General features: G+C 39.7%; 3 protein-coding genes across 8 annotated transcripts in view; 1 reads left to right on the forward strand and 2 right to left on the reverse strand.

Moving 5' to 3' along the window:
• Positions 1-51: 51 nt before the first annotated feature.
• Positions 52-25,910, forward strand: part of LOC135794654 (serine/threonine-protein kinase tricornered) — a 40,013-nt gene continuing 14,154 nt past the window's right edge. For 2 of the 6 annotated variants that reach the window (XM_065305995.1, XM_065305997.1), the window contains exons 1-2: positions 2,300-2,383; positions 4,229-4,345. Coding sequence is in view for 1 of the 6 variants with exons in the window: in XM_065305992.1 (XP_065162064.1) it covers positions 67-172; positions 4,229-4,345; positions 20,023-20,085 (286 nt within the window). In the remaining 5 variants the exon portion in view is untranslated. Of the gene's footprint in view, positions 173-2,299; positions 2,384-2,893; positions 3,150-3,313; positions 3,449-4,228; positions 4,346-20,022; positions 20,086-25,910 lie in introns of those variants that run through there. The other 4 variants (XM_065305993.1, XM_065305994.1, XM_065305992.1 and 1 more) reach the window with 3 other exon arrangements.
• LOC135794656 (adhesive plaque matrix protein 2-like) lies at positions 200-1,163 on the reverse strand. Its single transcript, XM_065305999.1, has 4 exons — positions 1,020-1,163; positions 651-800; positions 475-600; positions 200-375 (listed from the first exon to the last, which is right to left on the reverse strand). Exons 1-4 carry the CDS (start codon positions 1,054-1,056, stop codon positions 311-313), a joined length of 378 nt encoding a protein of 125 aa, XP_065162071.1. The 5' UTR covers positions 1,057-1,163; the 3' UTR covers positions 200-310.
• Positions 1,327-2,464, reverse strand: LOC135794655 (transcription initiation factor TFIID subunit 11-like). Its single transcript, XM_065305998.1, is given in 4 exon segments — positions 1,327-1,695; positions 1,759-2,000; positions 2,003-2,173; positions 2,324-2,464. Coding segments are annotated over 3 exon segments (702 nt in total). The 5' UTR covers positions 2,138-2,173; positions 2,324-2,464; the 3' UTR covers positions 1,327-1,370.

A 25,910-nucleotide genomic window follows, 5' to 3' on the forward strand; every position in this document is an offset into this window, starting at 1 on the left:
GTTGCATATAGTTGTAACCATGGCTACTGACAACTTGTTGATTTGTTAGAGAATACTCTGTCAAAAATGGTGTTGGATGAGTTTTGCGTGCGCATCATGGCGGAGGGATTCATCATTAACAAGAATCATCGTTATGAAGACTGGCAGGAACGCATTCATCTTCTATGTAATGGTAAGTCACACGTTTACTATCCGTTAATTAATTCGCTATAAACGGTTTATTCGTATTTACAATGCTATGCATGTACGTAAGTATATTCTTATCGCTAAGCGCTGGAGTGCGTAGATCTTTGGTTGTGGTCGCGTCGGTTCATATCACAATGCACTCGTACGGGAAGATGTCGTGCCGGCCGGCTGACCCTCCCTTCGGGCATGCTGCGCAACAAAATCATTAGAAGGTTATCGTAAAGTGCGCGGCGTTATCGAGACGTTTTTTTTGTGGGCCGACAAGAATTACTATGGCGGCCATCTTACCTCGATTGCATCGGCCACCGAAATAACCCGTGCCTTCGCATCTGCACTTGTAGCCGGGCGATTGACTCACTTGTATGCACGAGCCGCCATGCAGGCATGGATTCGGTGAACATCCGTTGGATTTTTACCTTTAAAACATCAGTCAAAATGTGTAACAAAATGGTGGTCATTTAATGTACCTCGCAACGCCTTGGTACATTCTTCGAAAGTTTCATATCGATAGTCGGTGTTGCAGCCGAAGTCGTCGCACGCACACCGGCCATTGTTTATCCGACATCCCCGACGGCGTTGGTGCGGCTCGCAACTGTAGCACAAGTGTAAGCACACTAAAATTACATAAAACATTAATTACATTTTCAAGGATTGCTTATCTCGATGTTACATTTCCGCGATTACTGCAACATGCACTTTGATAGTTCACTCATGTTTTGATAACATTTCCGGTTTATTTGTGCATTAGAACCGTGTTAATATTTGAAGTTTTTAACTTTCTTTCAAACGCAAACAAAGAAATGTTGTGTGTATATTTTTTGTGAATAACTTACCAACGAAAAACAAGAGAAGCACGGCGATGGCACGCATATTGCACTTGTTCCTTGCCAGGCTTCAAACAAAACACTCCGCCGTTGCGGCAGTACGCAAAGTTTGATCACAATGATCACAATGGTCGGTCGGCGAGCTGTGCGCTAGGCCGAGCAGCGGACGTTGGGCGATAAGGAGCAGTCGTTGCCCCCTATTATCCCATATCCCACTCCGTATCGCGACGCGGTCTTCTCGCTCTTCTCTCTTTTCGGCATTAGGCGCTCCCGGCCTGCGCTGATAACGCCATTTATCCACAAAATAATACGCGTGTTAGAGATGCATTTGTGCTTTTGCATTTATTACTATTTCATACATTAGACTTTAAAATTATTCTTAGTGTACATGCGCCCGTTCGGAATGCCGCCCATCAGTCGCATCCTCCTTATCGCCTCGCGTAAATGCTTCGGTTGTAGTGGGCCAGTCTTCTCCCCTTGCTCCTCCATGACATCCAGCGCTTCTTCGACCACTTCGCCCACGAATACTTTTGCTATGCCTGCCATGGCAATGACGACATTTTGTGAGACTGAACAACCCGTGATGGTTTGCATGAGACGTTTTATTGCTGCTTTTGGAAATGCTGCTCTTCTGTACATTTCATATCTGTCTAGTTGGTCTTCAGTAAAATTTGAAACCAAAACCCTTGAAAATAGAAACAAATTATATTAAAAAATGTAAGGTTTAGTGAAATATTTAATAACATACTGCATTTTTTCTCTTTCTTCTTCCTCTAATTCTTTCTTTGACTTTTGGTCTTTTTTGCTTGGTGAACTTCCTCCAGCTTTCTGTGTGATTGACTCCACTGATGTGTCCAAGTTACTTAAGTCTAACTGTGTCATTATATCGGAATGTTCCTCCTTGATTTCAGGCCTTATTTCCTCTGAGAAACTAGTATTCATATCTGATGTGCTTCCACTGTCATCCTTGTGTTCTGTTTCTTGTTTTAACATGTTTTCTTCAATTGCAAGTGCTGCATCCTAGAGTCTTCATCATAATTGTCAGAATCAGAGTTGGTGCTGTTTAAATCATATTTCAATTGATCCAGGGCTTTATCATGCGACTCCGACTCTTCTGATGTTTCCATTTTGATTAAGATATTATCCATTGTAAATAGTTGTGTCTAAATAAAAAACAAAAATGTTATGCTTTAAGTTTTACGCTACTTGTTAGTTGGGTCTTAGTGTGGATGAGGGCAGCACCTTACGGTTGGTTATTTCTGTTATTTAGGTTAGATGTTATTAATATGCAGTTTTCGGTGCATTCTACTCACATTTCTGCTGGCGATTGAGTAATAATGCGTTGAGTGTACGGCGCAATCAGCTTCCGCACGGTAATTGCATTATTTTCCTATATTTTGTCTATAAAACTAGTGAGTTGTTTAGTGGAGCAACAACACTTTTACGCCACAAACACAAAATGATAATTGTGAAGAAATATTACTAAAGAAGTTAATAACTTATTGAAATAAATGGCTGGAATAAGTTAATACCAATCAAAATAGTAGTTATTTGAGTGTGTGGTAGTTTTTGCTTTTGAATTTACGTCTTTTGTTTTTGTACGATTAAGTTGGCAACGCTTTACTCCCTAATCTCTTGTAACTGAAGTGGCTACTTGTGGTAACACTGCTGGTATAGTTGCGTAGTTGACGCATTGGCCGCTCGAGCTGTTGGCGTCGTTGGCGGCGCACGTTCGCGACTGGTTCGCAGTCAATATATCACGTTGAGCACGGTTTTGACAATAATCTGTTTATCGCATCCGCGAGCAATGACGAAAAAATCGCGTCGCTGCTGATCACCGCGTCCCGTGCAACGGCGAGAGCATTCGGACGCGCGCGCGATATCTCTGCCTCCGGAACGAGTGAAAAATACGAAAAGTTAACCTGCCCACTGTAGTGCCTCCGAGAGCTTGCGCGGCCACGATCCCGACACCCCCGGATAATACTCTTTGCAACCCGCTGGACATCGGTCGCGACGATGGTATTCTAAAGTAAACCATAACGCACCACATTCCAGAGCGCTCCCTCCCGCCGTTCGGCGTTCTTGGACCCCGTGTGGCTGGTGCCAAAAACAGTAAACACTTGTGGGTGTAAATAAATCGTAAGTGTGAACTTGATTTCGATTGATTTGCACACACTGGCTCCGGTCGCGTTGTTATTGTTAATTGAATTATTTGCGAAACGACCCGACGCACGGACTGGCGAGCGAGCTGGCACACGTTGATGCATTATCAACCGATTCCTACGAATCACGCTGGTTCAGGCGAGTTGTAGTTGTGTCTGCAGCAGCAGAGAGTAGCGTGTGTGCATTTTGCGATCTTAGAGAACGCGAATCAAAACAAAAGCGAGTTGCGATTGCCCTGCATTCCTGTGCGCTCTGAGCTTTTGCTGCTTTTCTGCGTAAGTACCAGAACAATTGGTCATCTGAGACATATGTAATCGGTGTAAATGTTTACATTCATGTAGGATTCTCTCGTTTTTGTTGATAATTTAATTCACGCGATTATGGCGTATACAGTTAGTCATTGTTCGGCTGTCAGTCGTAGTTTGCCCATCAGCTGTTTCCACTTCCTCGTATTCGGGGAAAATTTTCACAAATTATTTCATGCGTAGCCAGCTGTTTTCTGGGAATTTAAAATATGTGCTATTGTCGAGTGAATTCCAGTGAAAAAATAAAGCAAATACATATGTGTAGCTGTTGCGGCTTTTGTGTTCATCCACGAATTGCTCGTTTAGTGACCTCGGCGTTATCTAATTAACGATATACGCCGTTTGCCGCAGGAATTGACCATTGCTCGTTACTGTTACTTGGCTGCTGATAATTGCTTTGTATGTTTAGTTAGGAAATGTCACTTGCAAACACGAGTCCAACATCGTGACGTCACGAAATATGAAACAGCGCCATCTGTTTGTAGATATTTATTTTTTTGTTACTGCAAGATTGTTTTTCGCTCGCGCCTGCTGCCCACGCTCCATTTTTTATGTCTTGTTATTGTGTTTACCGTTAGTTAGGTTAGCGAGATGTTTTACTTGAATTAAAATAAAAGCATTTTGCGTTGATTCTTAAATTATGTATGTATGATAAAATTTTAATTCAAATCGAACGGGTTATTTTTGGGGGGTGTTGGACAAGTGTGTGGATAAAAATCTAAATTCTGTTCGTGTCTGCTTGCGTTTTAGGTATCGCCGTAGAGCGTTTCAAGGGGGAGGCTGAACACATTGAATGGGGCTGCATTTGCCCCATTTTCATTGCACTGGCTCCAACTTCAACCACGATTACCCCGCTAAATTCAGAAGGTTAGTGCCCATGGCTGTTTTTTTATTTTGTTTTTTAGCACTTTGCGTGACGCACATTGCGCGTCAATGCAGTGACACGCGTTGGTGTGTGCTGCGACGTCAGCGGCGGCCAACCCTTCTTTTTGCTCGGTGCATTCTAATTATGGGCATTAACGGTTTGTCCGCATGAACTGCCACGGATAATGCGCCCACCGTCATCGTAGATATCGTCACTACGTGGACGGAATCGGCGCGGCGCATCAATTAGAGACGCGAACAATCGCGATTCAATGCGCGCACAACTTCCGATGTTTTCGTTTTCGACGCGTTTAACGCGTTTTATCGATTTGACTGTGGGATTAAGGGTAGTAAATGAATGACAAATGCGCAGCAGTTTTAAAACTCCAACTTGTCTTCATTAGTGCGATAATTTATTCTTGTATTCAGTAGTTTTACTTTTTTTCCTTTCCTTGAGTTGAAGTTACTTGTTTCACAATTTATTTTCTCGTGAGATTATCTTATCTAAGTGTTTTTAAATGTTTAGACAAATTAACACTGCACGTTTCGGTAGTTGACTTCCTCAGCAGGCTGAGATAAGGCTCTGCATTTTGTCATTTGTTGACTAATGCACGTGTGTGTTGCATCATTGAGTGTATTATTGCTGCAACACTTTCGTGTTCTCTTGCGCGCTTTGTGACTGAGTGCGCTATCGTGCACGGCTTGTTAATTCGTCGTTTGGATGCCGGCCGCGAGCGCAGAGTATTAGTGAAATGAAGAGCCTTTAACCTTAATTACACCTCGTAAGCGTATGTATATGCGCTGAGTTTATTTAACTTCTGATCCTTGTTCCGCGTTGAAGACGCGGCGATGACGTCGCCGGTTGTCATCGGCGATGGCGCGTTACTCATCGCGGTGCCATCTTCGGTACTTTGAAACGAGCGAGGCGGGAAAAGCGCGCGCGCCAGCGTCCAACGGAATCGCTTTTTATCGACTCTTGAACGGGTCAATAGACATTAAATTGCACGCAGCTGTTTTGTGCGCACATGTGTGTTTCGTTAAAAATTTGATTTTACTGTAATTTCAAATTACAAGGTGACTTTGCTGGGTGTATAGTACTAAAAAATTGTTTAAATATTTATTAGAGTTATTTTGCAAGTACGTTGACGTCAGTTTGTAGGATATTATAAGCATTCATATAATTATTAACACATTTATGTTGTAAATTACTGGAAATTGGTGGATTTCAGAAATTGTTTTTCCGAAATTGTGAAATTTTCCAGTTTGACGTAAGTTTTTTCCACTCGCGGCCATTTTGATTATTAGATACGCCAAAGTTTGCCATTGTACACGTGTTTTTATGCCACCCACCGCTATATTATATCTACGTGTAGTTTTTAATTAATTAATTAATTAAGAAGGCAAATTGGGCGCATAGCGCTTTTGTCGTTGTTGTTTTATTTTTTTTTGTTCACTTCTTGTGCGCATCTTTGTGTGACTTATGTTCACTTCCGGGATGTGGAGTGAATGTCTATACGATGAGCACTCACGAGAGCGCGACAAACAACAAGGAAGTTTTGCAGAGGATGAAAACTAAAAAAAATACTACTCCATTCGTTGTTAATGTTTTTTTTTTGTGTGTTTATCAAAGTGATGGTGCTTCTCGTCGTCGTCATCATTGTGAAACCTGTAGCAATAAACAATAAGATTGTGTACATTGTGCCGGCGCAATGACGTCAGTCGATGGGGGGCTTCGATTGGTGCGCGTTGCTTTGTTGCATTGCGTTCGTGCGCACGTAAGTGCAGTCTGTACCGACACTCTGACACGACTTTGACCTATATAACTGCGGAATTGAAGAGTCTTTAGCGCACGCACACAAACCCACACATATATATAACGAACTTGTGGAGCGATATTACGACACGCGCGTTGCTTTGTTGTCTAGTTTCTATACGCGTCGAATTAAACAAAACACAAGACGCACTTTGTTTACGCTCGAAACTAGTTTTATTGCGTTACAAGCGTAGCAATTTTATTTGCGACATCAGCGACGCGTTTTACGAGGAACGTAACAGCAGGATGCAAATTGTTTGCTTTGATTTATATTTTCACGTGAATTGAAATACGAACCGATGGCAAAAATAAATCTGGGATACGACGTTAGCGAATAGTTTCGGAAGGTTTTGAAAATGTTCTAGGCAATTATCTGTGTTCATTGTGTATGAACTACAAGGAGGTACTTACGTACCATTTATACAGTCGAACAGTTTCGATAACTATTTCGATTTACTATCGCGATTAACGATTACAGCGAGCAACAAAGTAGTGGAGATGGTTTTAGCGCAAAGTACCAAACTTTGGGTTTGACTAAACCGCAGCAACATCCTTTATTATCCTCGGCCGGAAGAGCAACACCATAATGACTCCTCTCCGTAAACACGCACGCAATGCACGGGGAAACTTGTGATTTGTTTACTCGTTTCCTACGAAAGTATTTCCTATTTCCGTTTTCCTCCTCGCAGACGCAGTCTGCCGATGCTGATTTTGACCTTTTGGTGAGTTTGTAATACCGTTGTTGGCCTTCGCGGCACTGATCGTAAACTTTTTCGCAAAGAGGACAAAACACCACTTACATTTGATGCACGGAGAGTCTATGAGAGACGTGAGTGTAATGAAAGAAGTAATGGAGGATGTCGCGACGTGTCTGCGCGTGTATGAGTGTGGTGTTGTCATTCACTCGTATCGATTTACCATGAAATTGTTAGTATGCTGGTGCGGCGCGGGCGAGGGCAATTTTCCCTAGGATAAGCGGGATATCGTGAAATCGTCGAGAGATGCTTTCTTGTTTATATTCTTGCCTAGACGCGCACGTCGCGCTGCTGCGTTTTAGGGATGAAGTTGTGCGTGATGTCGACGGCCTCTTCACAAGTCGACAAATTTGTGATTATTTTTCCAGTTTAAAATTTATGATGCTGTAGTCAGTTTACGTTTAATTTTACTTCAGCTCTTAAATTTCTGGGATTTTATGTGCGACGTATGGAAAAATGAGAATTATAGAAGCATTAGCGTTGGTTGCACTGCTGCTGTGGCGTATGTCGCAGGATGAAATTATAACGGCGTCGGGTGACGTTGGCTTTTAACGGTTAGGGGCTTCATTGTTTCATGAATGGCGACAAAACTTGTAGACGCTAATGCGCTTTTTTGCGCCGGTGCATGTCAAGTAGAACTTTTTTACGCTGTGGGTATGTGTATGATTTATTTCAAAAATTTCCGCTTCTTGAACTAACCGTATGCTAGTAGGTATGTACTATAGCATAACTAAAATATTTATGTGTGATATATTTTGCACTTTTTTATCGAGGCGGTTGACGTGCACGTAAAATCGGCTAATAATTGCGAGGGCGAAGTTTACGGAGCACATCGGACCAGTGAGTAAACATGCTGGTAATTAATTAGGATTTTACGTGTATGTAGGTGCTTTTTGTTTGTTTATGGTTGTCGTGACAACGTAGTTTTGATAAAGATTGAATTGAGCAAATAATAACACAGATATTGACCCGAAGTAATTTGCTTTCATTTCAAGAACATGTTATCCATAATTGTTTTATCGATATATTCTATATACTGGGAGAGAAAAGAGTAATCTAGTGGCCTGCGATTGTTTTGTTGGACGACGAGGCACGATTGAGACGTTTGCTCGCGTGAGATGTCATTTTTTCTTCGGGCGACCCGCAAATAGTGGTGGGGGTGGCGAGAAATTGGAAAGTTCCAAGTTTCCAATTCCAGGTGGTTTTAGGCGTTGGCGTTGTGTACGAAATTATAGAGGATACCTCCATATTGGTTATGGTTGTTGATAAAAGTATTTTTGGACACAAATTGTACTAAATAATTTCTACTTGACTTTATTAATTTCCGTTTCTTTGGCATAACGAGCATTGTGCATGCTGTGCATCCATAAAAATGAACGAAACCATTAATTACACTCGTTCTTTTAGCCTTCTGCCTTTGCCAAGTTGGCTGAAGATGATGCATATGCATATAATTGATTACATTGCGATTGCAAATTGAAGTTGGAGCTTTTGCGCTGATCGATTTGTTCAACAGAGAGAAAAGTCTGGCACCACTAGCGCGCTTAAATGTGCCTCGCTTTCGTTTATAAATAGACTTTCGATATTCCAGAGTTCAGGGCGGCAACGCACGCCAAGCCACACTGCGCCTCCCCCGATCATCTAATGTGTGTGGGTGTAGTTGATGTTCTTGTTTCTTTTTTTCATAAATAAATTTCATCGATTTCTACGTCAACGACGAGTCTTTAATGACTGTTTAATCAATTCGCTTCGTATTTGCATTTAAAGTTGCCTAGATTACGAATTTATAAAACTTCTGCTTGGTTTGGTGTAATTTGTTTAAATTTTAGTATAATTACCAAGCGCTGGAACGAAACAAAGCGGACGTGTAGTTAACTTTTGTGGTATATTACTTGAAACTTTAGATTAGTGTTAAAAGTTGTACGTTTTTGTGTTTTGTTGTTAAGTGCGAGCAATTTTAGCATTGCCACACTCGATGCGCACGGCAAAGACACGGCCTAATGATCATTACGGTTATTTTGAATAAGCGGCAGTTCCGCGACGCGGCGTCGGTAACGACATTGGCGAACAGACAGACAGATGGACGGACAGTCGATGTCCTGCTCGTAGACGAATTGAAAACTTTGCTACGCTGAGAAAATTTCAACTTTGCAATGTGCGAGTAGGATCAATGTCGTCTGACCCTTCGGCAACTTTATTGGATTCAATTGTATTTTACTTTATTATTTTCTCTGTACTTTTTGCCTCGCTAGACTCACACTTTCTTTTGTAGACTTTTTGCACATCTTTTTGTTTTATCTGGCTTCTTTCGCTTGTTTTCTTGTTTTACTGTAATTTTTTGTTCGTTTTCTGCATTGTATTTCTCATCGACATTGAATATTTGCGAGTGAAACTTTCTTTGTGCGCTATTCCTTATCCGACAAGGTTAAAAGAAGAACGCTAGGTGGATGCTAAGTACGCTAAAAATAATTATCATTCATTGTCTTGTTTTTGGGCACGCGGCATTGTCTGAGATGCAAATTAAATGCTAAAATAGATGTTAATCATCTTCGGAAAGCAGTCATTAAGGACATTTAAGCTTATACTTCTCCGTTTTTGTGTTTCCAATGACTAAAATAGATTGGAATCTTCTTGGTACACGAGAATAAAATTATAATTTGAGTAATGGAAACATTACAATGATGCAAAATCGATACGAATGGGCAATTACGCTTCGTCGGTGGAGAAATTTCAATTAGGCTACGCCGATTCGATCACGAGCCGCACGCTGCACACGATTTCCGCGCGCGCGCGCCTTCGACATTTGTTCGAAATTCATTTGTACCTACTTTGCTCGTCGTAGATAACTGTCGCAAATTCCGGCGGTGCATTGAATTTCTACGTCTGCATAGGAATGGCAAGGATGCGAATCTAGCGGAAGGAGAGGATTTGCCCGGCGCGGAATTGCGGATGTAATTTGCCCTCGTTCGGCACACAAGATACGGAGGTACAATAAAAAGCGCTTGATTAATGTCGTATTCTGACTGTTGCTCATTTTATATAAGGTATATCGAATGACAAGGCAAATATCTGTTGAAAAATTTATATTTTTGCACCACGAGATGTTGTTTGTGCCGTCTGTTTCAATTTTGTATGTAAAGAAGTCTGGACACAGGACACAAGATACACACACACACCTTATATTGCGGTTTTTTTCTTCTACTTTCACCCTCTGGCTATGAGAGTGCCTCTGCTACAGCAGGCATAAAACCGTCAATCGATATATTTTAATAAAACATCGAACGTTGGTGGATGCGCCGGGCATTTCTTCTCGTTTGCGGTGAATGTGTGCGTTGAGGGTGGCATATTCTAGTGGGACTACCTGCACGTGCACGTGTGATGTAGTCCGGAGAATCTAGTCTGTAGACCTGCGTGGGATGGTGGCACTTCCGCTTTGTCAACGCAACGCTGTGTATTGCTGCGCTATTTTGAGGACAATATACACATCTATAGCTTATACTCGCCCACGCACACATGCAAATATACCGAGGCGATATTTTTGCGACGTTTTAATACTCTACGAAGGGTTTAATGTCTTGTTTATGTTGGGGAAAGTACATCGTCATTACGTACACTCAATGGCTTGACTTGTTTTAAGGACTGAAAACGTTGGAAAGATAGCGAAATTATGTGCGCACGATTATCACTGCCAAATATTTGGGTTATTTTTACTTCATTCACGCTCAAAACTGGCGAATTTACAAATTTACATTCTGCGTGTTTTATGTTTCATTGAATAGTTGCGTTGTAGTTCTTTCTACACGTTATTTTTGTTAGTTTTTGTTTTGTTTCTTTTAATTTATAGGTCTCACGTTATCATGCGTGTTTTTTTTACGTTTGTGACATTTACTCCAACATGACACATTTATGCCCACATTTGTAACAATAAGAACGTTTTTCTTAATAAAAACATAAATTACTCAGCAAGGCAACAATTCACTGTGCGATACAATGTGATATAATGCGTTTGTATTTCTCTCCAATGAAAAGGAAAAAATTGTTTCGTTTTACCTTGCTCTAGTGGCTTGAATTTAATATGTGTTTTTTTATTTTGTTTCAGGTGAGTTTCGACTTTTTGCTACCACTTTATTCATGAATTCCAAGTTTGGTGCACGCTGTAACAAGGTATTTTAAATTTTCATTCATTATTTGATCGAATAATAGCTGCTCGTGAATAATGTGAATGTATAATTATCGTAACGTATGTTGACACGACAATGCTATTCAATTTGGTTTTGTCCTTGGCTCATCGTCGACGGTTGCGAATGGAGTTATTAAACGTAATGTATTTCCATGTAACGAGTGTTGTCGAAAAGAAAGTTACGGGTTATAAATATAACTCTTGGCGTTGGTTTACAGTTTAGGAAACACTTGGTATTTGCGTGTGATTGTTTATGTAGGATTTATTTTTTGCTGCGTTTGCGAATTCATTGTTCACGAATAGTGAACATTCGGAGTCGCTATTTAATAATAATACAGCGTAATATAACTAAAACAGTAGTGGAACGCTACCGTGTGCAAAGTAATAATTTTCCATCTAGTGGCACTGCTTTTCCGCGTGTTTTCTCTACGCAGACATAACACGCTTTAATTTTGTACCGCACTTGAATATATAAAGTAAAATATGGAAATGTTTTCACTTGTGCAAAATTGCATATTGCGTTTCAAAGTTTTCTTTACATTTCATTAATAGTAATTTATTTGTGAGTTTAAAAAATAATAAATGTGCGGAATATATATTCCGGTTAAAAAATTATATACAGGAAATTATTATTTTTTAAATTCGGTTGACTTTTTTCAATTGGTAAAGAGAATATCATTAATATAAAACAAAAAATAAATGTCGTTTCATAATGTATTTGGTGATTAAATGCTCGTTTGAAAACTGGAAAGCTTGAAGCAAGTGCACAGAGATGGTTACCTTTGATTTCGGCAACAAATTTGGCAATTAGAATTCTTCGGCCTTGCAGATGTTCAAAGGTCCGCTTCAACGTTTTCTTGTATTCACCCGCTTGCAACAGTTGCCTGAATCTGTCTGGCATCGCTTTCGGCCCGTCTGTAGTTGTAGTAGAGTTGTTATTATCTGTCTACCTGTGCGGGCCCTAAAGATTTGAGAGAGCAGCCTAGCAGTTCGGCGTGTTGCTGTTCGAAAACAAACTTTGGCTAGCATACCAGCGTGCAACATTGCACGTTGCACATTGCTGCCGGCGTACACAACAATAGACCCCAACCCAACAATCGCGTTTTCGCAGAAATTGCACGATGGACAAGATTCATTCAAGTTTATTATTTAACGCTGCGTGCCTAGGGTTTTTCCATCGCGCGCTGAATTTACGATGAGTTGTAATTTGGTTCAATTCATAAATATTTATGGTGTGCAGCAGCTGGACGCTTAGAGTATTCCGAATATTTATATTAAATATTTAAAGATTTCCGAAAACGAATCAACTCGAAGTTCAAACGGCGGTGTTAACTGCATTGGAAACATTGTAGTCGCGTAATAAAACTGAAAATTTTATTGCGTTTTTCTGTGTTTCTGCGCCTTTTTTATGCCGTTCTTTAAGTACTCGGACATTTTTACGTTTGCGTACATCGATCGCAATCGTAGATGGCTTGTGTGCGATGTATTTGGCACGGCCATCGAAATGAAAAACGCTTGTTTCGCCCGTTTCGTAGCGATTCCAGTTTGACTAGCTGCAAAGACGTTAAAATCAATGTGCGTGCCATATAAAGTTGTGCGCGATCGCAGAACTAGAAAAGTATTGGATCTCTGTCGAGTCTCCGAGACGCGTACACGAATTGAGAGTTGCGTAACGGAACTATCGATCAACATTGCACGCGAATTGCTGGCGCGCCACGCGTTTTCCCATGGAGACAACGCGAAAAGTTACAATTACCACGCATTATCGCGCGCTGCTGACGTGCGAATGATTTTCGCAAATATTTTCCAAACTGTCGGCAAATAGAAGTTTTAATTTTAGTTTGCGCATATTTAATGAGATGAGTTGCTTGATGAAAATTGTACGCGAAAAAATACGCGCTGCCGCTGAGCGAGATGACGTTAATGTATGGGCGCAAATTTTTTGGCTTGAAAAGTGCTCCACACTTGCGTTGCAGACTATTAATAAGCCATTAATATCGGGAAGTAATTTGCGTCGTTGGTTGTAAAACAAAGTTTAATTTGGAAATGTTTGAAGTTTTCTTCAAATAAAAATCTAAAGTCACACCGATTCAATTTGAGTGTTGGATGTAAAATAGAATAATTTGTTCTTGCAGTTAGCACGCATGAACGCGCAGGAACGAAACGTTAATGACGCCCGAGCTGTTTATCGACACATTGCTATAATTATTTTCACCTTCGGAATTAACACACGCGTGAACTGTTAAAGTTCGCACTTTTTCTTTCGTAATTAAGCGAAAATTCAAAAATAAATTTTCAAGGCTGCGCGGAAAATTGGTGATGTGTTGTGTTTTGGTTCTTTATGAATTATTGCGTTAATAATAAAATGTGTATATTGCGAATTGCGATATATGCGGACGATTTTAGAAAGTGCGAAAGAGCGTGCTGCGCACGCCACTCCACTTTGTGTTGCGTCGACGTCGTCGTCGTCGTCGTCGTTGGTTTGGTCTGGTTGTTGGTGGGTTCGGTACCGCTAGCCCACCGCCGGTTTGCGCTTTGCGCTCTGCCGTCAGTCGGCGTTTTCGTTCTCGTTCGCGCACCTCGCGCAAACACACTGCGCGCGGTCGTTCACAACTAAGTGGTGCGGAGGCGCAACAGGTGATTCCGTTTGTAGCTCTCCTACATCTTCACGGTTCTACACAATACTCGTGGGTGACGTGAGAATTTAAATTCAACAGATAAATCGATCGATTATATTGTATAATCTGTTTGTGTGCTTTTGTATTTCGCGTGTGGTAAAGTTTGATTTTATTTCTTGTACACGCGGGGTGGTTAACAGTTGAAGAAGGATATATTTTTACCTACTATGTGATAGTGGCTTTGGATGTCACCGTATAGTCGCTACCGGCCGTTGCCCGGCTCGGAGGGGCCCACGCAGATTCTGCAGACGCCACCGCCCGCATGCCGGCCGCCGGCGAGTGGCGGCGGTGGAGGCGGAGGCGGTGGCGCATCGCCCACCACGGCTTGTAGGTTTCTCAGGTGGATTGCTAAACTCAGCCCGCAGCCGGTTAACAAGCAAGGCATTGGTAAGCAAAAAAATTATTTTAAATAAATATTACAATAGCTGTTCCTTCTGCGCGTATCAAATAATTTACACTAACATTTTAATGTGTAATGTGTAATCAGCGAGTGCAGTGAATGCGTGAGTTGTATGAATAGGTTTCCACAGCTGCCTTCCTGTCGTGTTTTCAAAATGGGTTGAAAAGTGTGTGCGCTTGCAGCTTGTTTCGAAATTGTTTGCCGTGTAGAAGTTCCCTTTGAGTTCGTTGTTCCAATTTCGAGTTTTTTTGTTGTTTTCTCCGTGTCTGCGACAAATTACACAACGCGCTGTACGCGCAGTGTATAAACATGAATATGTATTGTAAGATATAACTGCAGTGCCTTACTACACATTCAGGTGATAAGCGCACGCATTAAACAAACAAAAAACACATTTTTTCCGAAATTGTGCAAGCAGGAATTTTTCATTTTTTGAAGGTCTATTAAAATTATTATTAGAGTGAATAATTTAAACTTAGCACCCGATGCTTTACGACTTGCTAAAAGTAGAAGAATCGCAATTGTTACGAACTGTTTGAAACCGAAATAATTAATATTATTATGTGCGCTCATAAAACTATATACTATTACTTTAACGATTGCCGCACGTAACATTTGTTTATTTCGTCGTTTATTGCATACATTAAACCGTACGCACAATGAACGCGCATAGAGGAAATAATAAATTAACTGATAAGAGAGAGTAAATCCTGCCAGAACGTGGAAGTTGCAGCCGCAATGTTTACTGTTATACATAGTTACGTATTATATGTTTGTCTTCATCATCTCTTTGACATTAAATCAACGATGTACTAAAATTTTTATATTTCAATTACAGCTGTGTGTACTTTGGTTGCTTGTCAATTATTTCGATTTTAATTAGAGTTGAAGTGGTGAAACACAGTTTTAAGTTTGTTTGCTTCGTAATTAATGTCCTTTGCTGCTGGTTGCATCTGCACATCACAATCAGATGGCGAATTTAAAATTAAATTAAACTTGCGTCAGACTTGGCAATTAATTCCACTTGAACTTGCGTCACTTGCGCCCGTCTCTTGGACACTGTACACTGCGCTAACTTGGTTTCTATTAATCATAAACGACAAAATGACACGCGACACGAGCTGAATGTGCATATATAGAAGAACCTTCGTTTTACATTTTTAAGCTGACATATAATTTATTTATTTCGCTTTGGACGATTTCATGTTGTATAACCAGCTTATAGTTGTGGAAATGAAATCATAATCATAATCAGACGTGTGGGCGATGTGCTCTTTACTTTTTTAGTTGTATTAGATTTAACTCTAGGTCAACGTTTTTATTTGTGTCGATTCTGCGATTAAATGAATAATTTTCATCTAGTTTATCGAGATTTTACCAAGGTTTCTGGTTTTAATATCAATCTCATTTTACAACTCCCTTGGACTTTTTTTGCGCTACGTTTTGAGAGACGTTTATATTATTTCTTGTATGCTGTGCGCTGCTGTTAGATCGATACGTGAAGAAGGAGCACTGAAGGACTTCGTGTTTTGGGGGTATAAAATCTACGCCGTGCGCTGTGTGTAGAAACGACGTTGTAAATCTTTCGTGCGGTAATCGGTGTGGAAAAAGCTGCTCGAACGTAGATTTCTACATTGCGGGGCGGAATGGAGAGTTACGGGATTTTCAACCCGAAAATATACCGAATTTAGGCAAGCAAGCGCTAAACGCTTGATTGTCGTGTAAATCGCTTTGAAAAGAAACATTTAAAAGAAAATATCATTGGCAATAATAATTCTGCTAGGAAATATCATACCACATCGTGATGCAACGATAAAAACCGAACAGTTTTACGTGCCTGACATAAAACGGCAATGAAATCAGCGCGTGTTGTGCGCTGAAACATGAAACGCAAACGCGAAAAAAACGAAAAAGCACAAGAAAATTGTAATTAACCTAATTCTATGCACGGAATCGAATACGGCAATGCATACGATTCATAATTTCATTCTTTTTTCACATACAATTATATTTTAGAATGAATAAAGAAAAAAAAAGAATGTCGATTTAATTAGTATGATTAAAGTAGCAGCGACTGTTTTCTACGCGAAAGGAAATCAGCATGATAAATGGTCAACTTTGTACGAGTGGAAAATTAAATAAATGACGCGGTATAGTAATTATTTATGCTCTAGTGAGGAAAACGTGTGCGCACTAGTGTTTATTTGATTTCAAGCATTTGAGATGCATTTTTATCTCGTCGGAGCAATAAAGCTGCTCTTTCGCTTCATCTCGTTCGGAGCGTTTAAGTATTACGCAATCGATTACATTTCAAGATGAAATGCGCGAAGAAATTGACGCAATCGACGCGTGCACAAATTGCGCCGAAGAAAATTTAAACATTTTGCGCTGTTTACACACGTCGCGGTTTATTGCTGATGGTGCAATCGTTATGCAGTTTTATTCATGATAATATTTACTCTAGGAAACGTATAAAAATTAAATGTTTTTAACTAGAAACTATAATTTTGTTGATATTATTTTTTTTTGTAGTATGTTTTGAGTCTATAAACGTGACTGCGTGAATAAATTGATAATGTAAATTTAAACCGGCATATCACGCCGAAATCGAAAGTTTATTTTTTCGGTTTGTCGCCGTTCTCGCCGAATGATTCGACTCGACTAGACATTGTTACCTGTGAATTGTTAATTGCTGCCTATCGGTCGAATCGCCGGTATCAGCACGACGAGGCGTAGTTGTTTGCGCTTGTCAGTTTTTTTTTCGATTTTAGTGTGTTGCGCATTCAGTCAAGGTGGGCCAGAGTAGCATTTCCTACTTGACCTTAATATTTTAGTTATTCACGAATTACACATATTTTTAGGACTTTGTATAGTATAGTATATATCGTGTTGTTGTTTTTGTGTTAACTTTATTATTTGCGTGTTCTGTGCGGCAACGCAACTCCGTCTTAATTTTTCAAGTCACACGAAAGTGTTTCACAAATCATGCAAATCATCATGCGAAACTTCAAGGCTTTTTTATTTTCATCATGCTCCTGTTTGCGAACGCGTGTTTACGACCAAAGAAAAAGCGTTTGGTGGTGCATACTCCTCGAAATACTCTTAAAATGCCCAACACGGATGTATTGCGTTTCTGGAACATTTAACGGATTTATGAGCGATTTGCGAATTTATGAGCACTATGCCCGCTTGGCATTTGCGAGCATGGAACTTAAGCTTTACGAGGCTAGCAATTAAAAATGACCGTACATCAAATTTCATTCAATTCGTGAAATTAAATCAATTCCATTGTGCTTTTACATTTTTTTTCCATTCACCGCGTGCGGCACTAGTATTGTACCTAATAATTGAGCACAAAGCATTTATTTCGTTGAGTTTAATTGATATATGGCTTCCTATTGTGCGTACTACGCGCCCGTTTTCGTACGCATGTACGCCGATTGACAATTAACGAATTAAATGCGCGTTTATTTTGGCGAAGACAACAAGCTATAATAAGACAATTTGCTTGTTTTGACTTGACCATTATGTGTGTGTGTGGTTTTTTTTATTGCTGCTTTCGACTTCATGCGCCATTTGTGGGTGGTGTACACTTAGTGTTCATTAAAGCAAGCAAATAATCTACTTACAACATTACTCTGACCAATATGATATATTGTAATAGTGAAACATTGTGTTTCTATTACACACGTACACTGACCTGCGTTTTTAAACATTTTTATTTTCAAGTCCTTGACTTCAATACATAACAAAAACAAAGATTATTTTTTCTTGTAAAACGAATCCGCACGTCAACAATTTGCTAATTTCTTTGTCTAAATCCTCGCTTAATTTATGTGTTTACACATGTCTCTTGTGATATATTTTTTCTCTTGCAATGACGCCATCCAGCAATAAAACCACCTCCTCGTCATTGCCGCGCGTGTTAATTGTTTTTGTCTATTGGCAGCTGCTTTTTTGCGCAACTCATGTGCTCTGCAATTAACGTTTTAGCTTTTTTTGTGCGCGCGGTGTCTAATTTGATTTGATTGTGCGCTGAACGCAGCACATTGCTGATTATTCAGCTGCAACACGTGCAATTACCACAGCGTACAATGTAAAATGTTGTGGTCTTTTGCACCTTGAGAGTGTAATTACTCTTGTGAATAACTTGCGTAAGTTTATTGCACTTTCACTAGATGGACGGCGATACCACCCGCCATTACTACTTTTGAAATTTTTCGGTGAATGTCAACTAAAATTATTGTTGTGTGTAATATTTTTGGTGTTTTTACTCGACCCAAAAACCTAGTGCCAAATAAGAAAAATTTAACATTTAAATGAGCACCAGATGAATAGCGTAGCATGAAAAAATCTTGAACACGGTCGTGGTGTCTGGTCGTAACTTGTTATATAAGTAATTAAGTAATCTTGCGTCTGCGCAGCGGTGGCCGAAATGTGTTTCTAATGTTACAAAATGCTAATGGTTTCTCGAGTGTTTCGAACAGTATCGAGCAATATTTGTTGCCGCTCTGCAGACAGGAAAAGAACTTTCACACTGTTTTGAGAAATTTCCTCCTTTGGCGCGTTTTGCCTTTTTTACAAACACGTTTTGTGCGTGTTTTATGCGATACTCTCACTTTTATTTCGCGTTGAAAATGTTGAATTTGTAGAGTATATCATCATTGGTGGTATGATTTTAATTGTTTGCAAGCAAGGAAACACCTGTGATGTCCGTGTAGTTGCAAAATTCTTTATTACTCATTAGAGCCGTTATGAAATGAAACTTCTTCGTGCGCACCGTTGCGGACTTTTCTGCTGATGGCATTGATGCTTGGAATCGTGTGCCATGTGCCAGCTGACGCGCGTCTTGGACGTTTCTGTACGCAATCTTTTCCAGTCGTGTACGAAATACAAATGAGTGCTACTCTTGCTACTGAATAGTTTGGAGCGTTGAAAGTGTTGGCAGTACTGAGGAAGCTCTCTGTGGCCAGTTTAACGTTTTGTGTTATTTTGCTATTGCTACTCATGGCACTTGTGCTCGTTTTGATTGTGCGATTGTGCAATGATCAAACATGCGCCGCGCGCGCGCTAATAATGTCGCTTGTAATTAAAAAGAAAATAACTGACCGTTTAGCGCGGATGTTTTCTTGTGTTCCGCGCACATCTTTATATTTTATTATTTGTCGAGGTTTTAGCACTGACGGGCACTGACTTTGAACGCTAGACGAGATTAGGTCAGCGACTTTTTCCCTTTTCTTGCTGTGGTCGTTTCAAAGTCGTCAAGTTGCGCTGTGCTGCTTCTTGCCGGCTTGTTAGGAGAGTTGTCGATGCGGTGAAATGCCGCCGTTGGCTTTACTGGAGAATCGCACACACTTGTGAATGTTACAACACCGGACAAGACCAAAAGAAGTGGCACTTAACGCCATGCTACTGTTGTTGTTGTCGACGTTGTTCTTGCTAGGAAAACCACTCTACGCAAATCCGATGGAAATGTTCATCAAAGCGACTTTCTTCCTTTCTGCAATTTATATTACCTAAACTAAAAAATAGTTAAATAACTTGTGTGGCGTTATTATTCGCATAAATCATGTTCAAAGGTTGGTGTAGCCTATAATCGACGTAATTGTATTTTAATTACTCGGAACGGAAATTTTTACGTTTAAAAAAAAGCGCCATAAAACTTTCACCCACACACTGCGAACGTATATTTGTCTTGTTCTTGTCGCGCTGCTGTCTATCATTTTATAATGTGGTATTGTTTGTGGGTTTTGGAAAACCTGCTTGTTTTTTGTTTGTTTGTCGCTATTTTTGTGCGCTCATAAATTATATTCGACTTATCATTCTAATCGTTGTCTTACTTTTATTGTTTCAGGTAAGCGAACGGGACATTTTTGTATGAACAGGATGTTGGCAAATGACAAATTAGTCTCGACATGTGAGTAGTAAAAAAACAAATAAAACAAATGCGGAATTTTGTTACACAAAGGCAACAATTTCCTTATTGATGTTCCTTATTTGATGTTAATTTCCATGATGTTCTAAATATTAAAAACCACGTTTAAATTTTTACGCGTTTGTAGAAATTTAAGTAATGTTTAACTTGCTTTGTTATTAGCGAAACATGTTTTATTTGATTGAAGGAATCTAGTAATTATTTGAATTTCTACTATTGCTGCCAGTCTATCATTGGCTTTGAAAGCTCATTTGATGCGCGGCCAATTAATAAATTTGATGTCGCGCCGCGCTCGACAACACATTGTTTAAAACGCGTCCCACTCGTTTATCGCGCGATCGTTAATCTCTGCTCAATTCGTGTTTAAAGGCCAAACGCGTATGATGCACGACATACGCACTTGATTTTCCTACCGCAGTGGCGCGCAGGCCTTCAACTTTGTTTGGCGTATTTATATGGGGCTTGGATTCGCGTTGCATTTGCTTTCATCTGCTCAATTCGCTTCCTTATTAAACTATTTTGTTCCGCGGCGCATCAATTTGATTAAAATACGCGTGTGGATGTGCTGATGTTTTGTTTTCACATGTGGGAGGCTAACGTGTGATTACACGTAGATACCTACATGTATTGTGAATGTATCGATTTCGGATGCGGGTGTTTCTTTCATATGATGGTTTTGTGGGCAAGGTCAGTGGTGCGCCAACGTTTTAATAAAATATTGCGTACCACGCGGCACGGAAGCCAAGCTGCCTTATAACGCAGCGCGGCGACCGTCGGCAATTGGAATTGATTAAAGTTTTAGTTTTCGTTTTCCCTTTCTCTTTGAGCTGCAAAGCAAGCTTGAGGCAAGTGGTGAGGTGGTCCCAGACGCATGTCGTCTAACTGCCCATTAAAGGGTTTGAATTATGCATTGAGGTCAAATGTGTTTGTACCTCGGATACATTATTGGACGCAGTTTAAAAATAAAATTTTGACCAAAACGCATAAATAGAATTTAAAATAAAAAATATTTTCAGGTAGCTGTGTAGAATAGTGATGACGTGATTAGTTTATGCTTTGGAGAAATTACACGAATCAATTAACAAGCGGCGTTACTCGTGCGCTACGCGCCCGCCATTGCAAGACATACTTCACATGTCATGCGTTCGTGAATTGTTTGAACTCGAAAGCGCGCTGCACGCCGGAATGCATAAATTATTTGTGCATTATTACGTACGCTATTTACTGTTATAATGAGTGGCGCGCCGCACTGCACCGCGATGTACAAGTGCGATTCCCTCGACGCGCATCTCTAAGAAGACAGACGTCATTAAATATTATTACTATTAGCTTAAAGACGTCTGATAATAGCCACTATACGTAACTAGACTATGTTTGATTTGTGTTTCTACGAAGTGAAATTATAATTAATCTCTAGGATATTCGCTATATTTTAACCAGTTGGGATTTACTGAAAAGTGCTAATGTAAACGTTATAGTTTTTGCTCTCGTTGGCTCAAAATGTAAGACACTGGTGCAATTAACGGTATACCAGGAAGCTGTTATGAATATTTATATTTTATACTCAAACATTAAATTAAGTGCTGATATTATCACGGTTATAACATAAATTTATTTCGAAAAATGTTTGAAAAATTTATATTTATTTGTCTATTGACCAGGAAACGAGTTTCTTTCATTCGTTTTATCGCTGCGAATAAAACTTTGATGAACTGGCTTAATTATTTATTTTACGGTCGTCATTAGGTGTCAAAATGTGTCTGGTTTACAATTTACTTAACAAGTCCACATTCTCGTTCGGAATTAGTTTTGATTCAACATAAAATTAAGTTGAAAAAGCAGGAACTAGCTGTTCTTTTGTGTCTGCTGACAGTGTTTGGTGTGTTGTGTGATGAACTAGTTTGGCACGAAACTACCGTTTTCTCAATGGTGCTCATTACGCACGCCGCGCGATTCCTGAATAATTTCCGAGTGTTTCCACCACCGCTGGGCGCTCGCTCTGGTGGCGGTGTAAATCAAAAAATGCATGGATGCATTTGAGGTAATGTGGGTAATCCAGTTTGTATGTCATTTTGTGCGGTAAGCGGTTTTCAACTGTCCGATTTATGTTTCTTTGTTTGCGCAGATATGCCATAAATATGTGTGGGAAATTGTGTCGGATTGGCTGGAGAGAAATGCTGCGCTCTCTCGGTGCGGCATGGTGTTGTGTTGTGTGGTCGAGGGGCCGGGATAATCGAATTAAATCTTTGGCGTGTCACATGTTGCGAATTTAATCCAACGCGTTCGAAATGCTAACGGACGCGCGCTCACAAATGTATAAAGCATGTAATCAATTTTTATTTATTTACGGCGCGTACATTTTTCAAATTTTTCTCTTTTTTCTTTGTCTAAATTTATTAAAATACGTTGACATGTTGACCCAAAAATATTATTTGCAAGCAGCACATTTGCGTCAATATCAATTACTTGCGTTAGAGTAGAATTTCATGTAGTCGGGTTTTTCTTTAACTTCCTGCGTGCGAAACAAAGCATTGGATTCATCCGAACACAGGATGAGAAGGCCATCGCGACACACTCTCAATGCTAGCGAATGACGGTATCTATTAGACGTTTTATTTTTCCTGCGTTTTGTTGGCTCAGTTGGCCGGTTTTCCACGCTTTTCGACGTTAATCACACGTTGACAAGAAAACCCTTTCATTGTGTCTACTTTTACTTCCTCAAAGTTAATTGCAAGTTAATTAAAACATTTCATAAGTAATTATTTCATGTAGGAAGTTGTTAAGTAGTTATATTGGTATTAGGTATCATTTGTCAGTTAACAAAATATATTACTGTGAGTGTAATGTGCGTAATGGTCAGTCGGGTAATAAATGAGATTATTTTTCGTATTTATTGTGCTCGCCGCGTGTGCAGGAACTAGGAAACGCTAGGCAAAGACCAATACCGCTTTTGACCCAGATACGAAATTCACGATACGCCGCTATTCGCGTCTTGCTGCCGCGAGTATTTAGCTTTACCGCTCGCTAGATATGTGAAATGAGTTGGTTTCTTAAAGTTGATTGGTTTTTCTTGGTTTGCCGCGGGTGTTTGTAGGCAAAATTTTTATTAATTTCATGTTTACGTATTGCTAGGCAGTTATGTCTAGTCTATTGCTTGTTGTGTGCAATTGCGATGCATGTTTGAAAGAAAAACAAACCTGCGCGAGCGCGATATTTTCGTCGTCTCTAAATTTATTTTCGGTCAAGCGAAGCGCTAAAAATACATTGAAACGCGTGCGGTGCAGTGCACACGCCGGGCATTGCAATAATATTTACGACCCGCTCGTCTCTGGTCACTTCAAAGTGACCAAACCGCGGTACCGCGAAGGAAGATGCATTTTATGCTCCGTAATTTTTGCTCTATATGCTCTAGTTTTGCATCCAAATTAAACATTTTGAATTACAGCTGTAAATCATACATTTGCATTTCGTAGGACTTTTAATATTGCTGCACCTACATGATTCCGGACACGAATAGTTTTCGAATAATTACGCGAAAACTATTTGTAATTCTATGATTATTTCTTCAAAAATTGTTTTTTAATAAAATTCTGCAATTAATTGTGATGAAATTTTATTCATCAAAGTGTTAAATTAATTTTTCTGTTTGACTCATCAACAAGTATTTTTAGATAGATTGATGTATAATTAAACACTAAATAAGATTATAACGAAACTTTACAAGAAAACCATTTCAATTTCAAGCAATCTGCTATTTACAACAACAATAATCACCTAATGCTGGCGCAACTATAGTTCGCTTGGTAAACGAATTTCCGTTAGACTGGAACATGCACACGAAATTATGTACGATCGATTGGCTATTGCGAAATTGTTTCATTTGTCGATTATGTTGGCGAAGAGCGCCAAGACGATTCGCAATTGAATGCGCAATGAATCGTGAAAAACACGCCGAGAGCTGTGCTGTTTCTGATTGCAATCGATTCACTATCGATGGAAATTCATGGGAAACCTGCGAGATAAACTGTACAATCGAGTATTAAAGTGTCAATGACTTGATTAAACCTAATCGATTTATTGTTTATCCTGTTATCCTATCTAAATAATATCGTGTTGATATAGTCGCGGCGCGCTCATGCGATTATGATAAGATGAATGCCAAATCTTGAATCATGCAAAGACAACGTGACTATATTTTGTGTTCTATTATTAATCATGATAACCTATACACACACACCTGTTATGTGTCACATGAACACAAATGTGAAATTAATTAACTCTCCCCATCAATTTACTAGTTTACAAGTTGTTTGTCACCAGCGTAATTTTATCAAGTTCATGTTTTTCATCGTTGGTTTTTTCTGTCTCGTCTATTGGTAATAATTTGTGTTAATGCAAACAATCGATGGTGTTGTTTTGTTGCACGAAAACAGAGTTTTACGTAGGTAGGGACACTCGACTGACGCTATCGTTCAATCGCTTCTATTATCGCGTCGGATATGGATGTTGACAGTGTGCGATTCGTAACATGTGTGTATCAATACCGTTTAAATGATAACTTTATTCCGCTGTGCGCGAGCGTCGCGTCCGCATCGATATTATTCAGCACAGAAAGTTTTAGTTGTAATTTATTTGTTGACTTCCCCACCGTCGCATTTATTTTTTGCGCGTGGTGCGTAATTACCGTTTGACCAACGACGCACACGACACTAAATTAATGTTAATATCACACTGTTTGGCTCCTCCATTCATCGATTGTCGGTCAGCGAGTGAGTGCGTGTCAGTCGGTTGCATTATTGATATTTTATGATCATCTGACGAGGTTATTAATAATGCAAAATTATAAATATGTGCGCGCGCACGTTGAAATGGTTATTTAAACTATCTGATGTTTGTCCTCTGTGTGTGTGTGTGTGTGTTGAGTGCGCGTAATGGTGATGTACTTGTGCCATTAAGAGGGTAAATTATTTGACATTGCATTTTATTGATGATTCGTCGAAGTAGCGATATTTAGCCGCGATAGCCGGTTTTAGCCGCGTGCGATAATGTGCGACGCGCAGTCGTCGTCGTCGTCGCCAGCGATGATTAGTGATAAATCAACGTAATTAATCATACCGCAAGCACACATCCGTGCAACTCCCGTGCGACATGACGGCTGGCATTGGTGGCGCGGACTGTTGGTGCATTTACAATCGTATTGGTCGTGTGGAATTTTGCGTACCTTGAATTGTTGAGTTTTTGATATTAAAAGTGTTGATTGACAAGTATAAAAGTATAAAATTGAGTGAATTAGTGTATACAAAAGTTTATAATCAGAGGATTATTTTGGATTATCATCATGTGGTATCCGTGCAAAGTTTTCTTAACGTCCATCGACGAAAAGAAACGAAAACATGGTAATTTTCTTTCTTTTTTTATTATTAAAACAACTTGTTGCATACTAGTATACTAAATATTAAATTTCTTCATCTTTTCACTAAATGTTTCAACTTTTATTTATTTGTGTAAATATTTTTTATGCGTTTTGCGCACATGCGCACAGTTATGTAACGCTTGTGACTTTGTTGTGCGCTTTTTTCAACTTTTTTTAGTGCTATTGTTTTCGTTTGCAACAATGCTGCTCCTTGATGGGTTTATTATGCCGTATGCCGCGTGTCGCTTGCCTACTTTGCTTAATTTTTACTGTTAGCAGCGAGCACGCACATGATGTACGCGGACGATGTCTGAATCCAAAGAGGTGCGTCTTTTATTTCGTCATATTTCGCGATAGGAACAGCTGTACAAATTTGCGAATGATTAATCATCAA

The sequence above is a fragment of the Atheta coriaria genome, unplaced genomic scaffold (genome assembly GCF_025399875.1).
Source record: "Atheta coriaria isolate IRGN ID8LTWV9N9 unplaced genomic scaffold, Caltech_Dcor_3.1 hic_scaffold_6_pilon, whole genome shotgun sequence".
NCBI classification, from domain to species: Eukaryota; Metazoa; Arthropoda; class Insecta; order Coleoptera; family Staphylinidae; genus Dalotia; species Dalotia coriaria.

Coding starts and splice junctions, on each gene's coding strand:
- LOC135794656 (XM_065305999.1), bottom strand. CDS start 1,056: ATGCGTGCCATCGCCGTGCTTCTCTTGTTTTTCGTTG. Junction 801..1,019: donor GCTTCTCTTGTTTTTCGTTG/GTAAGTTATTCA, acceptor ATGTAATTTTAG/TGTGCTTACACTTGTGCTAC. Junction 601..650: donor TACCAAGGCGTTGCGAGGTA/CATTAAATGACC, acceptor TGTTTTAAAGGT/AAAAATCCAACGGATGTTCA.